General features: G+C 44.3%; 1 protein-coding gene across 1 annotated transcript in view; it reads left to right on the plus strand.

The window, feature by feature from the left end:
- PTGES3 (prostaglandin E synthase 3) overlaps positions 1 to 13,404 on the plus strand; it is a 32,155-nt gene extending 18,751 nt beyond the window's left edge. The window contains exons 4-8 of the mRNA XM_040341029.1: positions 6,195 to 6,293; positions 6,404 to 6,493; positions 6,587 to 6,649; positions 9,042 to 9,066; positions 12,209 to 13,404. Of these exons, the coding sequence (XP_040196963.1) occupies positions 6,195 to 6,293; positions 6,404 to 6,493; positions 6,587 to 6,649; positions 9,042 to 9,066; positions 12,209 to 12,228 (297 nt within the window). The 3' untranslated portion in view covers positions 12,229 to 13,404. The remainder of the gene's footprint in view (positions 1 to 6,194; positions 6,294 to 6,403; positions 6,494 to 6,586; positions 6,650 to 9,041; positions 9,067 to 12,208) is intronic.
- The last annotated feature ends 4,574 nt before the right edge of the window (positions 13,405 to 17,978 follow it).

The raw sequence follows: 17,978 nt of genomic DNA on the forward strand, positions 1-17,978 counted from the left end.
CAGGGCAGGAGGTTCCTGTCTCAAGGTCCCATACTTCCTCCTGTTGTACAGTCACTGACTTGCTTAACATGGTTATTGGAAGCCAGACTTTAGGTGACCAGGGTCTGTCTGACTCGGTCATCTCAACAGGGCACCGTAGTCTTCTTCCGGAGGATCTACCGTCGCACCTCTCTTGGTGCGAAGGGATGGAGTGACGTCCACGGGCGTACTTTCAATGTCCAGGGTCCTGCTGTTTTTAAAGCTTGGATTGGATCTAAAAATTGCTTAAAGCACCGTTTGGGGGCAGATTTCAGCCTTGGCTGTGTTCTTTTAGTGGCCTTTTTGCGGCCCGTTCCCTGGTGGGTCCCCTTTTTTTGTGTGCAAGGGGTTTGTCATATACTTTCCCCTCTTGGCCCATCTCTTCCCCCATGAGTTTTGACTCTGGTGCTCTCGGTTCTTCAGGAACCTTCCTTTTGGAAACATCAGAGAGATTTTCTCTTGACACTATCTCAGAAGGTGGCCCCTTTAGTGGCCTTTACCTCTGTTAGAGGGGTTTCTGAGTTGGCGGTCTTGTCTTGCAAGCCGCCATGCTTGATCCCCCATAAGGATTAGGTGATGGTGCGCCCGCGACCTTCCCTTCTTCCGAAGGAGGTTTCGGCCTTTCATACTTTAGGCGTGGTACGCGCTTTGCGGGTATACCAGCCTACTACGGCTCCATTTCGGAGCTTCTGACTCTCTTTTGTGTCGGTGTCTGGTCCACAAAAGGGCCTGGCGGTCTCGTCGACCACCATTTCTCGGTGGATCGGGCAGGCCGTCATACAGGCCTATGCTCCTAAGGGCGGGCCCCCCTTTCCGGTCACGGCACTTTCGACCAGGGCAATTGGTGCTTCCTGGGTTTTTTTTTTTTTCCCGACATCATGCGTCGGTCTCACAGGTGTGCGAGGCGGCGATTTGCTCGTCCGTTCACGCTTTTTCCAGAATTTACATGGTTGCTGTGAGTGCATCTTATGATGTTTTTTTCAGCCGCTAGTTTTTGCCGGCGGCTGTTTAAAGTTGCACCTCCTCCGTTGAGGAGCTCTGCTTGTTTTGGGGTGAAGTTAAAATTGTTTTTACTGATGTATTTCCCACCCCTCGTTTTTTGACACTGCTTGGGGACGTCCCACTTGTCAAGATTTAAGGAGCTGTGTCCGTCCATGGACGATAAGAGAAAATAGGATTTTTTGTACTCACCGTAAAATCCTTTTCTCTGAAGTCCATGGACGGACACAGCTCCCACCCCTCCTTTTTAGGTTTGTACTGCTTGTTACGAACTGAGGCTGCAAGCTGCAGTGAGGAGGGTTATGTCTGGAGGGACCGCCCCCTGGGCGGGGCTGTTCAACTCTGTTAATGTAACATGTATTTAACTATTTAACATGTTTCTGCCTAGTCCTCTCCTGTAAACAGGGAACATAACCCACTTGTCAAGATTTAAGGAGCTGTGTCCGTCCATGGACTTCAGAGAAAAGGATTTTACGGTGAGTACAAAAAATCCTATTTTTAGTGCAGCTGAAGCTGTCGATCCTTGCAGTGCCAGAAATTCAGCAGAAGGAACAGAACTTGGGAAACCCTGCAGTATAGAATCCTACAGCCTACAATTTGTGGGACTTGCTTCAGCACAAGAAAGTCATGTAACTAACTTTAGAGAGAAAAATGTTTAGCTAAACTGCAGCTTTAAACCGTTATTAAAACCAAAAATGTAATGCAGTTTGCCAATCCTTAAATGTGGTGGCATTATTTGTTTTTTTTAGTCCTTTTCACCTGGTAACGCTGCCAGTAACATGCCTCCTGTATTAGTGCCTACACTCTGGATGTAGGAGAAACTCAGATGCCTTTGAACAGCAGCATTGTCTGGGGAATATTAGATGGACTAGCAGATTTAGATATACTAAATTGACGTCAAATTTCAGCTAACCGTTTTTATGAGCAGTTACAGCAACAGTTTTTTGTTCCTTTTTGGGATAAAGGTTTTACATTAAATAAAGAAAATGGTAATTGTAAGGGTCCCTGTCAGAGGTAAATGTTTTGTCTCAACCCTCTAAGTCAGGCATATGCAATTAGTGGACCTCCAGCTGTTGCAGAACTAAAAGTCCCATGAATCATAGCAAGACTGACAGCCACAAGCATGATACCTTGAGGCAGAGGCATGATGGGACTTGTAGTTTTGCAACAGCTGGAGGTCCACTAATTGCAAATCCCTGCTCTAAGTGCTACATCTACAGGACAGCTTGGTCTCTTGAAAAATAAGACTCCACTGGTAAAAATAAGAGCCTGAAAAAGAAAACAAATGCAGCCACCACATCTAAGAATTGGTAAGCAGCAATATGTTTGCTTTTGGGCTTAAGACTGCTCTAGTCCAGTCACTTGATCTGTCCAGCGACTGGCTTTAGTGAAGAGGAAAGATCGCTGACAAATGCTGCAGACTCTGGGTGGGGATGTCTCACTTTGGCTTACAATGGGGGCATCCGTTGTCAGCTGTCCCTCCTTTACACTGAAGCTGATCATGTGACCAGATTGCAGCTCCCTCAGAATAGCAAACCCCATACACACTGGCCAAATATCTGGTGCTATCGGCCGGTTCAATAGAAACCAGCGGCCATTCCGTCCATGTGTACAGCAGCCGGTCTGACAGAAGTCGGCCGAAAGTCCGGCTTCTGTCAAAGGGACATGTCCGAAAACAATCTGCTGATCAGCATTCTCAGCCATTGGATAACTGATGTGTTTTGGCAGGGGGGCATTCTCCTTGTCAGAACATATGAGCCCAACGAGGAGATTGCTGTACTAACATCGGATTGTTGGTACATGATCTCCCCAAGCTTTTGTTTTTTCAGCCTGCTGGGTTGAACAAGAGCAACTTTTAGCGTATACTAGGCTTTAACCACTTGCCGACCCGCGTATTGTAAATGTACGTCCTCTTTTTAAAGATGGATATCTCAGTAACGGCAGCAGCTGCTGCCACAACTGAGATATCCATCTTTTCAGCGGGCGGCCGTGTAAACGATAACAGCGGTCTCCGCGGCAGATTCGCCGCGAGATCGCCGGCGGGAGAGGGCCCCCTCCCGCCGCTCTTCCGTGCCCTCCGCCGCTTACCGGGGGGCGTCGGTAGCGGCGGAGGAGATCGGAAGCTGCAGCCTGAGCGGTGAGGACTTGAGTGAGGGCAAGATGGCCCCCACCCGTCCTCATAGCTTTGCTGGGCGGAAGTGACGTCAAAATGTCAGTCCCGCCCAGCGTCTTAACCACTTAAGCCCCGGACCAATATGCAGCCTAAAGACCCAAGGTGTTTTTACAGTTCGGGACTGCGTCGCTTTAACAGACAATTGCGCGGTCGTGCGACGTGGCTCCCAAACAAAATTGGCGTCCTTTTTTCCCCACAAATAGAGCTTTCTTTTGGTGGTATTTGATCACATCTGCGGTTTTTAGTTTTTGCGCTATAAACAAAAATAGAGCGACAATTTTGAAAAAAAAGCAATATTTTTTACTTTTTGCTGTAATAAATATCCCCCAAAAACATATATAAAAACATTTTTTTTCCTCAGTTTAGGCCGATACGTATTCTTCTACCTATTTTTAGTAAAAAAAATCGCAATAAGCGTTTATCGATTGGTTTGCGCAAAATTTATAGTGTTTACAAAATAGGGGATAGTTTTATTGCATTTTTTTTTTTTTTACTACTAATGGCGGCGATCAGCAATTTTTTTCGTGACTGCGACATTATGGCGGACACTTCGGACAATTTTGACACATTTTTGGGACCATTGTCATTTTCACAGCAAAAAATGCATTTAAATTGCATTCTTTATTGTGAAAATGACAGTTGCAGTTTGGGAGTTAACCACAGGTGGCGCTGTAGGAGTTAGGGTGCACCTAGTATGTGTTTACAACTGTTTGGGGGTGTGGCTGTAGGAATGACGTCATCGATCGTGTCTTCCCTATAAAGGGAATGACGCGATCGATGCGCCGCCATAGTGAAGGACGGGGAAGCCGTGTTTACACACGGCTCTCCTCGTTCTTCAGCTCCGGGGAGCGATCGCGACGGAGCGGCTATAAACAAATAGCCGCGCCGTGGTCCCGGATCGCTCCCCGAGCGGACCCGACCACCGCATGTAGCGGGGGGGGTCCCGATCGGACCCCCCACCCGCTAATAGGCGAGGACGTACCTATACGCCCATGTGCCTGTACGTGCCATATTGTGGACGTATATGTACATGCGGTGGTCCTTAAGTGGTTAAAGAGACTTTTTTTTTTTGTCATTTGAAAAAATGACAGTTTCAATTTTTTTTTTTTTTTCTTGCATTTAAGTCTAAATATGAGATCGGAGGTCTTTTTGACCCCAGATCTCATATTTAAGAGGACCTGTCATGCTTTTTTCTATTACAAGGGATGTTTACATTCCTTGTAATGGGAATAAAAGTGATCAAATTTTTTTATTTCAGTGTAAAAAGTAATAAAATCAATAAAAATAGGAAAACAAAAAAAATTTTTTTTAAAGCGTCCCGACGAGCTTGTGCGCAGAAGCGAACGCATACGCGAGTAGCGCCCGCATATGAAAACGGTGTTCAAATCACACAAGTGAGGTATCGCCACGATCGTTAGAGCGAGAGCAATAATTCTAGCCCTAGAGCTACTCTGTAGCTCAAAAAATGCAACCTATAGAATTTTTTAAACGTCGCCTATCGAGATTTTTAAGGGTAAAAGTTTGACGCCATGCCACGAGCGGGCGCAATTTTTAAGCGTGACATGTTGGGTATCATTTTACTTGGCGTAACATTATCTTTCACAATATATAAAAAACAATTTGGGCCAAATTTATTGTTGTCTTATTTTTTAATTCAAAAAAGTGAATTTTTCCCCAAAAAAGTGCGCTTGTAAGACCGCTGCGCAAATACGGTGTGACAAAGTATTGCAATAACCACTATTTTATTCTCTAGGGTGTTCGAAAAAAAAAATATATAATGTTTGGGGGTTTTAAGTAATTTTCTAGCAGAAAAAACTGTTTTCGTCTTGCAAACACCAAATCTGAAAAACACCTAAGGTCTTTACGTGGTTAAAGACCTAGATACTAATTGGTTGAACAAAAGCAACTTTGTTTATGCAATATAAAATTTGGAGTTTTGTAGCGAATACAAAAGATAAACTGAGTCCATGAACCTCCATACTTGTATGTAGTACAATAAGTGTTGGTCAAGCCCGGAGAGAACAAGATCAACCATATAAACAAAAAATAAAAACAAAAGGCATTCTGCAAAAGTGTGTATTAGGCTTCAACGGCTAATGTCATTCTGTCATTGCGTTATAAAGGCTGAGTGGCCACAACTATGCATCCACCTGGAATTCAGCTGCAGAAATATGCCAGTCTTGTGGTAGCTGTAAGATAAATCTTGTGTGAATGAGGCCATATACCACCATCCATAAATTGAGAGAACCCCTACAGAATAGGAGCCCCACTGAGGCATCGTATTTGGTACTTGAGGATTTCACCTGCAAAGAGCCCGGGGCATAATCCCGTGAACTGCAATCAAGTCGCTAGTTCAGATATATGAATTATTTGCATATAAAAAAGGTTAATCTTTGCATATTGATGTGAAGAAATCTGCTCATACTGACCAGAATTTGTGGTTTACTTTCCACCAACCATTGGAAAACAAACATGGGAAACTTTTTTTTACTTAAGTGATGTGCATGTTGAACAGCTCACCGGTCAGTTACCCTAGCAAGCACCTGCCCATATGTTTTGTCATTATGGGGGTTTGGACTATTTAAATAAATTAGCCCGGGAAAAAGCATGCCGACTGCCACTACTGAAAAGGCTCTAATGCCCAACGGGGAGATTTACTAAAACTAGTGCAGTATCTTGTGCAGCAGTGCATAGTAACCAATCTGCTTCCAGCTTCAGCATGTTCAATTAAGCTTTGCCAATAAAACCTAAATACGGATTGGTACTATGCACAGCTTCACCAGATTCTGAGTCCTCCAGTTTTTTAGTAAATCTTCCCTAAATATCATGCTCGCACTTGGCTTCCATGCTTAAGGTCACTGGCTTTGAATATTAATGCAGACTTTCCTGATCTGGTTCAATAATGAAAGAGCAAGCCAGGCAGCTAGCATTTTAGCAGGTTGCCATAAATTGCTCTACGATTTGACTATGTAGATGTTCTTTACAATTATTGTTTTCTTTATAGGAGTCCAAACATAAAAGAACAGACAGATCTGTCCTATGTTGTTTACGAAAAGGAGAATCTGGCCAGTCGTGGCCTAGGTTGACAAAGGAGAAAGCAAAGGTAAATGATCTCCATTTTCAATATTTTGCTAGCTGCCTCTTGCTAAGCATGTGAAAGATTTGTTTACATATTTATTGTTTGCAATTTTAAAAGTATTTAACTTCTTTCAGCTCAATTGGCTTTGTGTGGATTTTAACAATTGGAAAGATTGGGAAGATGACTCCGATGAAGATCTGTCAAATTTTGACCGCTTTTCAGAGGTAAATATTCACATTTGCTTGGGAGATTTTTCTGTAATCTGAAAATGTATAAGCTTTTGTTCCCTGGATTCTGATTATTTTTTTTGACAACAGATGATGAACACCATGGGAGGAGATGAAGATGTAGACTTACCAGAAGTAGATGGTGCAGATGATGTATGTTTATAAAAGATGATTTTTAAATTGCTTTGAAAGTTGTGATTTTCATCAGACCAAATTGTGAAAGTGTCACCCATAATAACCACTTGCCAACCAGCCACAGTACATATAATGTGGCAGGTCGGCTCTATTGCGCAAAACGATGTACCTGTACGTCGCTTCATGCAATAGATTGCAAAAATGGCCTGGTCATTAAGGGGGTGAATCCTTCCGGGGCTAAAGTGGTAAAAGCAGGGGAATTATTTTGGAGGCGGCATATTTCATTAAGTTTTCCAATGTACACAAGCCAGACTTAAAGCAGAGTTGCCACATTTGGCTTCACTGCCAGTTTCCCTTACGATGAATGGCCGCAGCAGCACCCAACAGCCGATCCAAAAATCGTCTGGGGGTGCCAACATTGCAGGCTCCCTGAACAGGTACGTGTCCATATATTAAGTCAGCAGCTACAGTATTTGTAGCTGCTGACTTTTTTTTTCCCTAGGCGGAACTCCTGTTTTTAGTCTTCTGTATTGAGATTTTTGACTCCTGTACAAAAAGTTGTTACTGTCACTCAATTTGTTGTCTTGCAATTAGATGGCCTGAATTGGTCTAGCAAATGGATGGCCTGAAAGCAATTTTCTTAATCTCTTGTAATCTTTGTTTTACATGTACAGTTGTACACAAAACTTACTTTTAATAGACTTTGTTTATTAACTGTTCTCCTGGTTTTACTTCTAAACGGATTCCGTGGAATAATATAGTTTGTCGACAGACGGTTGTAGCGGCAGCAAACATGTTACCCAGCATACAGAAACAGCCACTCTGTCAGTCTCTGTACACAATTTACAATTGGTCCTAATTATCTCCAGTTTCATGATCTAATAACTGAAGGTATTTCTTTTAATTTTGGTGTAGCTATAGCACCACTTTGTTAAAGTGACGTTAAGAACTACCTGAATCTGTCTCGCGTTTCGGTAAGGCTACTGAAACTGTTGGCAAGGCTTTTTTTTTTTTTTTTTTTTTTTTTAAGGCTCATAGTGCCAGAATATAGTGCAGCAGCTCTGAATTCATAGCACGTTCCTCCATAAGCCACTAGACAGTGTGTGAAAAAAATAAGTTTTCTACAACCACAGAATGTGATCTGGTTATTCATGGCTAAGTAATTACACTCTATGCTGACAAGGGTCACTTTATTGTGGTCACAAACAGTAAAAACTCTGAAAGGCCATTATCAAAACTAGGGCTGCAACTATCGATTATTTTCATAATCGATTAGTTGGTCGATTGTTTCGATCGGATAATAGATTAAAAAAAAAAAAAGCATTTAAAAAAATTTGGCCCAATTTGTTGTTGGGCATATTAAAAAAAAAACACAAATTGCCGCAAAAAACAAATGACATGCTTTTCTGCAGCTTCTCCATTAAAGTACCGTATTTATCTTCGTATAGTGCGCCCCGGCGTATAGCGCGCACCCCCAAACTGGAAGGAAATTTCCTGAAAAAAAGAATACACTTAGTTTGAATGCCCCTCGTCGGTGTCTTGCCCGGCGTTCATCGGCGGCCTTGTCTGGTCCGGCGTCCGTCTGCGGCCTTGGTGGTGTCCTCCCCGCTTCTCCCGCGCTGTTTGAGTCGATCCCCGCTTCCCGCACTGTGTTTGAACGCCGTCGCAGCCGACATATACGCGCAGTACACTCGGGCACGCTCGGCTCCTTTAGCATAAAGGCTAGGAGGCGGCACAGGGCGTGACCGCGAGGGGAGCCGAGCCTGGCCGAGTGTACAGCGCTTGGTATATGTCAGCGGCGGAGTTCTAACACAGCGCGGGGATCGGCGTATATCGCGCACACACGATTTTCCCCTTATTTTAAGGGGAAAAAAGTGCGTGGTATACGCCGATAAATACGGTATTTTGAACCTAAAAAAATAAAATGGCACCGTTTTGCGTTAACAAAATCCTTGCCCTTTCCAAATACGCTGCAGCTGAAAATAAAATAAAAATCATGGATGTGAACGTGTCCCATAGGAAAACATGTAAATGAACTGTAGTGTGTTTCTGCAAAAAGCACCAAAAAAACAGGTGTGACCCAGGCCTGAGATGTTTAGTAACATAATGGGGGTTAAAAAAACAAAAAAGTACAAGAGCAAATAATCGCTACTGCAGGGGGTTCATTTTTTTACTGTGGGACAGTGAAAGTGATATTTACAGTAGCGATTTGCTTTTTTGTACTATAAAGGGCTAATTTTAGTTGTTTTAACCCCGTTATGTTACTGGCCGATTAATCGATTATGAAAATTGTAATCGATTAATTTCATAATCGATTAATCGATTAGTTGTTTCGGCCCTAATCAAAACATTGTGTAAGACCTTTGTATAGTTTGCAAATTAAACAAGGCTTTTTTTTTTTTTTTTTTAGGATTCACCAGACAGTGATGATGAAAGTAAGTAATTGAATGTTGCGTATGTGTATCTGTGTTTAGCAGAATGCTTTACAAACATCAGTTGGTAATTGGCTTGTAAGGGATACTCCAGTAAATAAATATTTTCAAGTATTTGTTTTATATTTGCCACTCTACCTATAAAATATATACAATCGTGTGAAAAAGCACTACCTATGAAAATTGTTCGGCAAACAGATCTTCGATCTACTTGAAAAAATTGCATGGTTTATCTCATCTTAACAAAAAAACATTTCTTTCAGCCCTGGTTCACACGGGTGCGTTTTGGCATGTCAAATTGGCGCAAATTGCCGTCAATGGCACCTGCCGCGCTGCACCGATTTCAAAAAGTAGTTTCTGTATTACTTTTTGCGATTTCGGCCCGCGATTTACATTGACATCTGTGCAGAAACCTGCACAGATGTGTCTAATCGCGGCCGAAATCATGGCTGAACTCGCACGGCTTCACTCCCGCAGCCCAGTGTGAACCTGGGCTCACTCATGGTTGGTGTTTGGCTGAAGCCATTTATTATCAATTAACTGTTTACTCTTTTTAACTCATAATGATAACAGAAACTACCCAAATGACCCTGATCAAAAGTTTACATACCCTGGTAATTTTGGCCTGATAACATGCACACAAGTTGACACAAGGGCTTGAATGGCTATTAAAGGTAACCATCCTCTTCTGTGATCTGTTTGCTTGTAATTGGGGTGTGTGTGTGTGTGTGTGTGTGTGTGTGTGTGTGTGTGTGTGTGTGTGTGTGTGTGTGTGTGTGTGTGTGTGTGTGTGTGTGTGTGTGTATAGATAGATATATCTATCTATCTCTCTCACACACACGTTTCCGGACTCCTGACAGACCCTTGCCTCTTTCATCCAGTGCTGCACTGACGTTTTGGATTCTGAGTCATGGGGAAAGCAAAAGAATTGTCAAAGGATCTGCGGGACAAGATAGTTGAACTGTATAAAAAGATATCCAAGGAATTGAGAATGCCAATCGGCAGTGTTCAAACTCTCTAATCAAGAAGTGGAAAATGAGGGGTACTATTAAAACTAAACCAGTGCAAAGAAAAACCCACAAATTACTTCAGGTGAAATAAAAGACTCCAGATGCACAATAAGGAGGCACTTAAAGAAAGATGGGCTGCATGGTCGAGTCGCCATTACTATGCAAATGCCACAAAGTGTCCTGCTTACAATACGCCAAACTGCACAGAGACAAGCCTCAAACCTTCTGGCACTAGGTCATTTGGAGTGATGAGACCAAAATTGAGGTTTTTGCCACAGCCATAAACGCTACACAATGCAGTATGTTATCAGAAAATATTGGAGGAACATTTGCATTCATCAGCCAGGAAGCTGCACATGAGAAATATATGGACATTCCAGCATGACAATGATCCAAAACGCAAGGCCAAGTCGACCTGTCATTGGCTACAGCAGAATAAAGCGAAGGTTCCTGGAGTGGTCATCTGTCTCCTGACCTCAATATTATTGAGCCACTCTTGGGCAAGACAGCCCAAGAATTTACTGGAACTTGAGGCTTTTTGCCAAGAGTATTGGGGCAGCTTTACCATCTGAGAAGTTAAAGGGCCTCATCCACAAATGCCACAAGTCTTCAAGCTGTCATTGATGTTAAAGGGGGCAATACACGGTATTAAGAACTGAGGTATGTAAACTTATTTGATCAGGGTCTAGTTTCTGTTGTCATAATTTAAAGAATAAACACAGTTGATAATAAATGGCTTTAGCCAAACACTATTAGTGAAAAATGTTTTTGTTCTCATTCATATTGAAAAATGGCCAAGAAATCGTAAATTCTACCAGGGCATGTAAACCTATGAGCAAAACTGTATATCCGGAAAGAGAACGCACCAATTTAACCTGCGTAGAAGATGCTGCCCAAAAAAAAATTGGAGCAAGAATATAGTTATGCCATGGAACATATAGGCGAAGACCAGGCAGAACAATGTGCTGCGGTCCGACGAATCTGAGATGGTTGTCTGCCCACAGTAATTAAAGACCTGTTTGGCACAAGCCGAAGAAAGCATTTCAGGAAAACCTTACACCAACAGTGAGGCATGGTGGTTTAAATGTTATAGTTTAAGTTTGCTTTGCTTCTTCGGAGCCTGGGCAGATATGGTCCTTGAGTTCCTTATGAATTCTGCGTCATGCTAAGTGTACTTGGTCAGAATGTGAGGTTTTGAATTAAAATGAAGGGCGGTGGGTTGAAACATTTCATGGTAAGGGGACCCTTAGGCCAGAATCACACTAGTGCGTTATGTTTTGGAGCTCTGTTGTCTTTGCGAATTTCTCTATAAGGTGTTCTGCAGATCAACTGCATTTTAGTTGCAGATCAGGTGCGAATTTGGAGACCTGGGAGAGGGGAGGGGGAGGGGGGAAGTGTATTGAACTGAATGAGACAAATACTGAAGAGAAATGAACAGATCTGCGAATTCAGCTGCGTACCCATAGAAGATAATGGGACTGAATTCGCACCTGAACCGCACCGCAAGACATAAAAACCGCACGCGGTTTGGAGGCAATACGCAGTGCGGATGCATCGCACATATGTGAACCAGCCTCATTGAAAACAATGTATTTTGAAATGTCCTGCGAATTAGATGCGGTTTAAGCCGCACTCAATTCGCATAGGTGTGAACCTGGCCTAAAACATGTAGCCGAAGGTAATTTGCACAAATTACCCACCAGTCTGATGTTGGCTCTGAAAATTGAAGACTACATTTTTTTTTTTTTTTTTTGCTCAATAGGACAATGCTGGCTTCTGAAGCCAAAGGTATACTTTTTCCACATCACACAATTAAACCTTATTGATATTTTGGCTGGGTAAATGATTTAAAGGCAGATTTTCCTTGTGTTTTGCCTTTTCTGTAGGCCCTGTTTGAGTGAAGAACTAAAGTTTGCCTGTGCAAATAAAAATAAGCAGATTTCTATGGGGTCTACATACTTTCACAAGACCGTAAACTATTTCTGTGTAAAACCTTTCCCTGTGTAGTTTGTACTCTACCTATACTCTGCATTTGTTTATGATTTTGAGTTATATATATATATATCTATTATTTGTGTGTATATTATGTATGTGTGTTTTTTGTCTAATGTATTTTTTTTTTTTTTCCCATATAGAAATGCCCGACCTCGAATAAAGACATCCTGTGCTTTTGGGAAAGGGGTGGGAGAATGGGAGGAAAGAATATTTCAAAACACTCTGCAACAGTTGCCGATCCCAAGTTGTAAATACAGTTACTGAGTACTTCCAGTCAGCCTTGTTTGTCTATCACCAAATGGCGCTTATCAGGGTTAGAGATTATGATTGTACAGGACATCCTTCAATCTTTTCCTGCTACAGAGCTGCTATGTAAAATCATCTTAACCACCGTGCATGTGTTTGTAAGTGTTCTAGGACTTGAGCATCTTTTTTGAAATATGTTTTTAACATTGAAATTGTTTTGCACAGCAATTTGAATATTCTATGACATTACAAAAAAGAACAAACGCAACATGCTTTTAGGTACCAAGGAACCTTCTTCTGAAACTTGTAACTTTTGGGAACATGGTGAGTCCCAGTTCCCTTCCATTTTGTCATTTTGTTGGTTGAAAAAAAGCTGTGCTTTTGACTAGATGTGATGAAAGCTTTACCAGAATTGACAAACTGGAAGAAAGTGAACTAGTAAATCTAAAAACTATTGTGCCAGAACATTTAGCCACTCTATTAAAAAACAAACCTTATTGGCTATTTGGAAGGATATTACCTTTTTGACGTGCTCAGTAATGGCATAGCGTACTTTAATTTTCATGAGAAAACGGATTATATAAAAAATTGCTCATTCTGATTAGATTTAATTGGTTTCAGAAAGCTAGTTGGTCAGTATTGGGAGCTTTCCATATCCAGCATTGTAACACGCCGCACTACATCAATTGAATACATAATATGCTGCTTTGACTGACAATGGGCATAATACAGTAGATGCCCTAAATATGTATAAAGTCTTATGGTTAAATTGAATTATGTTCCTCCAAGGTTAGTGATCAATAAACCACCCATATAACCTGTGAGTCCTGTACAATTGAACCAACCCTTTCCATCTCTACATTGGAAGAGTGTAGACAGCTGTACATTGTTTCTCTCATCAGTCTGTACATTTAGACCAAATTGTATTTGCACTGTCACAGTATATATTAAAAAGGAAAGAGTAACAATGTTTATTCACTATTCTGTTTTTGTTTTATTTCTTTTTGATCAGCTGAAAAAGCCTACATTGTATTGAAGGGGATTTTTTTTAATTGTTTGCGTTATTTCTAATAAACTATTAATAGACATATTTATGATTTTTATATTTTTTTTATTTTTTACAAGTGTATTTTGTTTATGCATATAGGTTAACTAAATGAAGTTTGTCAAATCATAAGTCCGTCCTTGGATTTTTTTGGTAAATTGTGCATGGGCTGATTAATTTGTGCTTTTACATGACCCCTACTTCTGCCCAAGTTAATGGGAAGCCTCATCCCAGTCATCAACTGTGACGTTACAGAATACAAGTGCACAGCCCTGCTTCTATCATTGGTGAAGGCTGGGGATTATATTGCCTACTGGTCTGGCATATAACGGTTTAAAGTAGCGTTCTAGAAAAGAATCAAACCTGACTTGCTGCAAACTATCACTAGCATCATCACAGCAGTTCCCTCAGTCTTAACAGTTTTTTATTACCTTTTTGTCCTACGGGTATTTTTTATTTTCTTTCACAGGTCAACAATGCTATTCTGCAGGGAATTTGTGGGAATGTCGCCTTCTGAACAGGGGATTTTTAATTGGACTTTAAGTGGCAAATTTAATCTGAACTTAATGATCTTCTGTAGGAGAGAGAAGATAACAAGCTCACTGTTGCTTAGAACCCCTGGTATTTATACAAAGATGCTGTTGCTGGACAGATTGGTCTGCATATAAATGAAAAATGTAAAGGCAGGTAAAACAAAATTCATATCCTGAGTACTGTAATTACAGGTATATTGGTTTTAGTTACCAGAAAACAATATTTCTCTTCTGTTCATAGACGGGCACAGCATCCTTTGACAGTAGGGTTATATCCGCTTCCCTTTAGGAGAGTTTAGGCAGAAAAAAAAGCACTTTAAGTGTTAACACATTCCTCAGTGCAGCTCCTCCCAGGGGGCGTGGCACCCCGAGTATAACCCACACCCTGCTCTAGCAGCCTCAGCTTTTTCCTTCTAGAGTCCTGTACTCTGGAGATTTTTTTCTTGCGATTTTTTTTTTCTCGCTTTTTATTATCTTGTTCCTGCATTTTTGAATCCTGTGATTCTTCTATCAACAGCCGACTGGGAGACAGGCTGGGTCTTGACTCTTGTAGTCCCCCCATGTTCGGCCATCGAGCGTGTGCCGGCCCTTAGCTCAGCTTTGGGACGTCCACGACAGGCCCTGTTGCTTCAGGGGCGGCCGGGGGAACTTCAGTTCTAGGGCACCCATATGACCGGTCTTTTATGGCTTTGTCACAGTGTGTCTGGCCGACAGCCATGCCTTTTAGCGGACGTTGGTTCTGTCTGGGATACCTCCAGCCGGTGGTCGCAGGACGGGTAAGTAGTGGCCCCTTGCTCAGCTAAGTGGTCTGGCTGGGATTTTCCCCTGGGAGGTCGACTGAGGGCTTGCCCTGCTTTCCCCTCCCTTATTTCCTCTCCCATTTGGGTAGCGGCTGTGAGGGGGGGTTTTTCTGGGGTCTCTGATACACTTGGGCTTGTGTTCACTGCGGGGGCTGAGTGTGTTCACTGCGGGGGCTGAGTGTGTTCACTGCGGGGGCTGAGTGTGTGCTGTACTGTTTTTTTGCTGTCACTGTCTTTTTAAATGCGCAACGGCCACCATTTTGTCAGAGTCCCGCTTTACATAGCTCGGCGGCCATTTTATTGTGGTCCAGGACTGTTTTTTAAACATTCGGCGGCCATCTTAGAAATCGTTTGGCCGCTTTAGCAATGCAGAAATGACACGAATTAACCAGACGCAGCACAGCCGACTTCTCTGTACTTAGCCTTCTCTCAGACCGCGTGGCACCTGGGTGAGGTGGTGAGTTTCCCTGGGGGCCCCCATACTCTGTAAGGCCGGCAGGTGATCGTGGGTGACTCTGCTTTGCTGTTAGGGGACACAGCACGGGGGGGCGTTGGGAGGTACTTCTCCCCTGTAAGCCTGTGTTAACCCTTAATGCCCCTCCCCCATCTGCTATGCAATGTCAGTGACATTTTTTTCTCGCCAGTTTGAAGCGACTGGTGGCCGGATGGGGGGTATATTAGCGCCCCCCTCCCTGGCCTGCTTCTGGGGATATCTCTGACACTATTGTCAGTTGATGCAGGCTTAACCCACGCGCACAGTGATGTTTGGAAATGTTGGAGCTTTTTTTTCTGCAGGCCTTTAAGGGTGAACGGTCCTTTTGGGACTTCCCTGAATGGCATCATTGAGGATGCCACGGGTGGTAAGATCATGCTGTTCCCACAGTCTGGGAAGGGCTAGGGACCTCGCCATGTGCAAGGACCCTCCTTTACTACCCCCAAGCGTTTTTTTTTTCGCCCACCCTTTGCGGTGGGGGAAGGTTTACACGGTGCTAAGACCCGCGCTGCGGGGCAGCTGCGCACCTGGTACCGCAGGCCCAACAAGTCTGCGGACATACCTGCTTTCGCCAGTCTCTGGTGGGGGACTGGCTTTGCGGCTCGGAGGTCTCTCCTCTCCAACCGTTGAGGTTGCAAAGTGGTTTCCTCGGGGTACAAGATAGTTTCTCTCTTGTCTACCAAACAGGTTTTTTCTCTCCGGCCTCTGTCTCCTTCCGGTTCGCCGGTTGGCTCTGTCAGGGGCTGTCCAGGATCTTCTGGTCAGGGGAGTGATTGTGCCAGTTCCCTCGATGAAACGGTCTCAGGGGTTTTACTCCAATCTGTTTGTAGTCCCCAAGAAGGACAGGGTCCATCCCATCCTGGGCCTCAAGGCCCTCGTTTGCCAAAGTGCAAAATTTCAGGATGGTGTCGATTTGCTCGGTAATGGCGGCACTCCATCAGGGGGATTTTTTGGCGTCCTTGGATGTCATGAAAGTGTACCTGCATGTTCCCATATGCTCAAGGCACCAGAGATTTCTGTGCTTTGCGGTCAGGGAGCGCAATTTTCAATTGGTGTCCTTCCTGTTCGGCTTGGTGTCGGCACCACAGGTTTTCACCAAGGTGCTCGTCCCGATACTGGCCCGGCTGTGACAGCGGGGATTTGTTATCATGGGATGTCTGGACGACATTCTCCTACGAGCTTCTTCGAACTCAGAATGGGTGGAGGATGTGTCTATCACGTGTCAGACTCTCCAAGAGTTCGGCTGGCTTCTGTATTGTCCAGAAGTCAGTGTTAATTCTGTCTGAGGGACTGGAACACCTGGGACTAGTCCTGGATTCCGCCGGGGTGGGAGTTTTTCCTCTCCTAACGGAAAAACTTCAGACTCTGCAATCTGCTGTGCAGCAGTTGCCGACCCAGAAGTGGTCATCTCTGCGATTCTGCAGGAGGGTTCTGGGTCTGTTGGTGGCCTCTTTCGAGGCGGTTCCGTATGCCCAATTCCACACCAGGGTACTACAGAGGGAACTGCTGTCACGTTGGGACAAGCTTCCGTCATCTCTGGATTACCAGATTCAATTGAGTCAACTGGTCATGTCTACCCCGGTGTGGTGGCTGGCGTCTCCGGTGCTTCGGGAAGTTGTTTTCTGCCGTGTCGCTGGACAGTGGTCACGACGGATGCCAGCCTCTCCGTTTGGGCAGGGGCGTTTGGGGCACCTAGTCAGCCCAGGGGCGATGGACTCTGGTAGAGTCCCGCCTACCGTTCAATATTCTGGATCTCCGAGCAATCAAGCTGTGCCTTGCCAGGTGGTCCCTGGATCTACAGGGCTGACCGGTCAGGATCCAGTCCAGAGTGCTGCTGCAACGACGGAAGTCGCGCACATCCTTTGGTGGGCCGAAAGGTCTGTTCCAGCTCTATCGGCCATGTACATTCCGGGAGTACGGAATTGGCAAGCCGACTTCCTAAGTCGAACTGCACTAGACCAAGGAGAGTGGTCTCTCCCACCCGCAGGGGTTTCAGGGTCTGTGCCAAAAGTGGGGCACTCCAGACGTGCACCTTCCAGCATCCCGCCTCAACCGGAAGGTGCCACGATCGTGGCCAGGTCAAGAGACCCGTGGGCGGACGCGTCAGACGCGTTGGTGGCTCCTTGGGGTCACTATCGCCTATTTTACACCTTCCTTCCTCGGAAGCTTCTTCCCTGCCGAAGGAGTGGAAGCCGAAAGGGATTATATCAACCCAGATTGGCCGCGTCGCCCCTGGTACGCGCACCTGGTGTGTCTGGTGGCAGACGCCCCCTGGGAGATGATCTTCTGTTACAGGGTCCGATCTTCCACCCTGTTTTACAGCCACTGGCTTTAGCGGCGTGGCTGTTGAGAGCCAGGGGCTGAAGGACCGAGGCCTATTGGGCTCGGTGGTCTCTACCGTGCTGCCTGCACGGAAGTCTACCTCACGTAGGATTTACCATCATACGTGGAAGGCCTACATCTCTGTGTGTGAGGTGATGAAATGGCACCCTCGTACATACACGGTGTACAGGATTTGGCTGTTTTTACAGCAGGGAGTGGATCAGGCTCTTACCTTGAGTATGGTTAGGAGTCTGAATTCTGCTCTGGCTGTTTACTTTTACCGACCCTTGGCGTTGCACTCCTTGGTGCGTACGTTTGGTCAGGGGGTCTGGCATGTGGCCCCTCCGGTGCGCCCTCCACTACCCCCATGGGACTTGAATTTAGTCCTTTCGGATTCTCCCTTTGAGGACATGTGGGAGGTTTTTTGTTGACTGTCACAAAAGGTGATTTATTTCTGGTAGCAATTACCTC

This window comes from Rana temporaria, chromosome 2 (genome assembly GCF_905171775.1).
Source record: "Rana temporaria chromosome 2, aRanTem1.1, whole genome shotgun sequence".
NCBI lineage: Eukaryota > Metazoa > Chordata > Amphibia > Anura > Ranidae > Rana > Rana temporaria.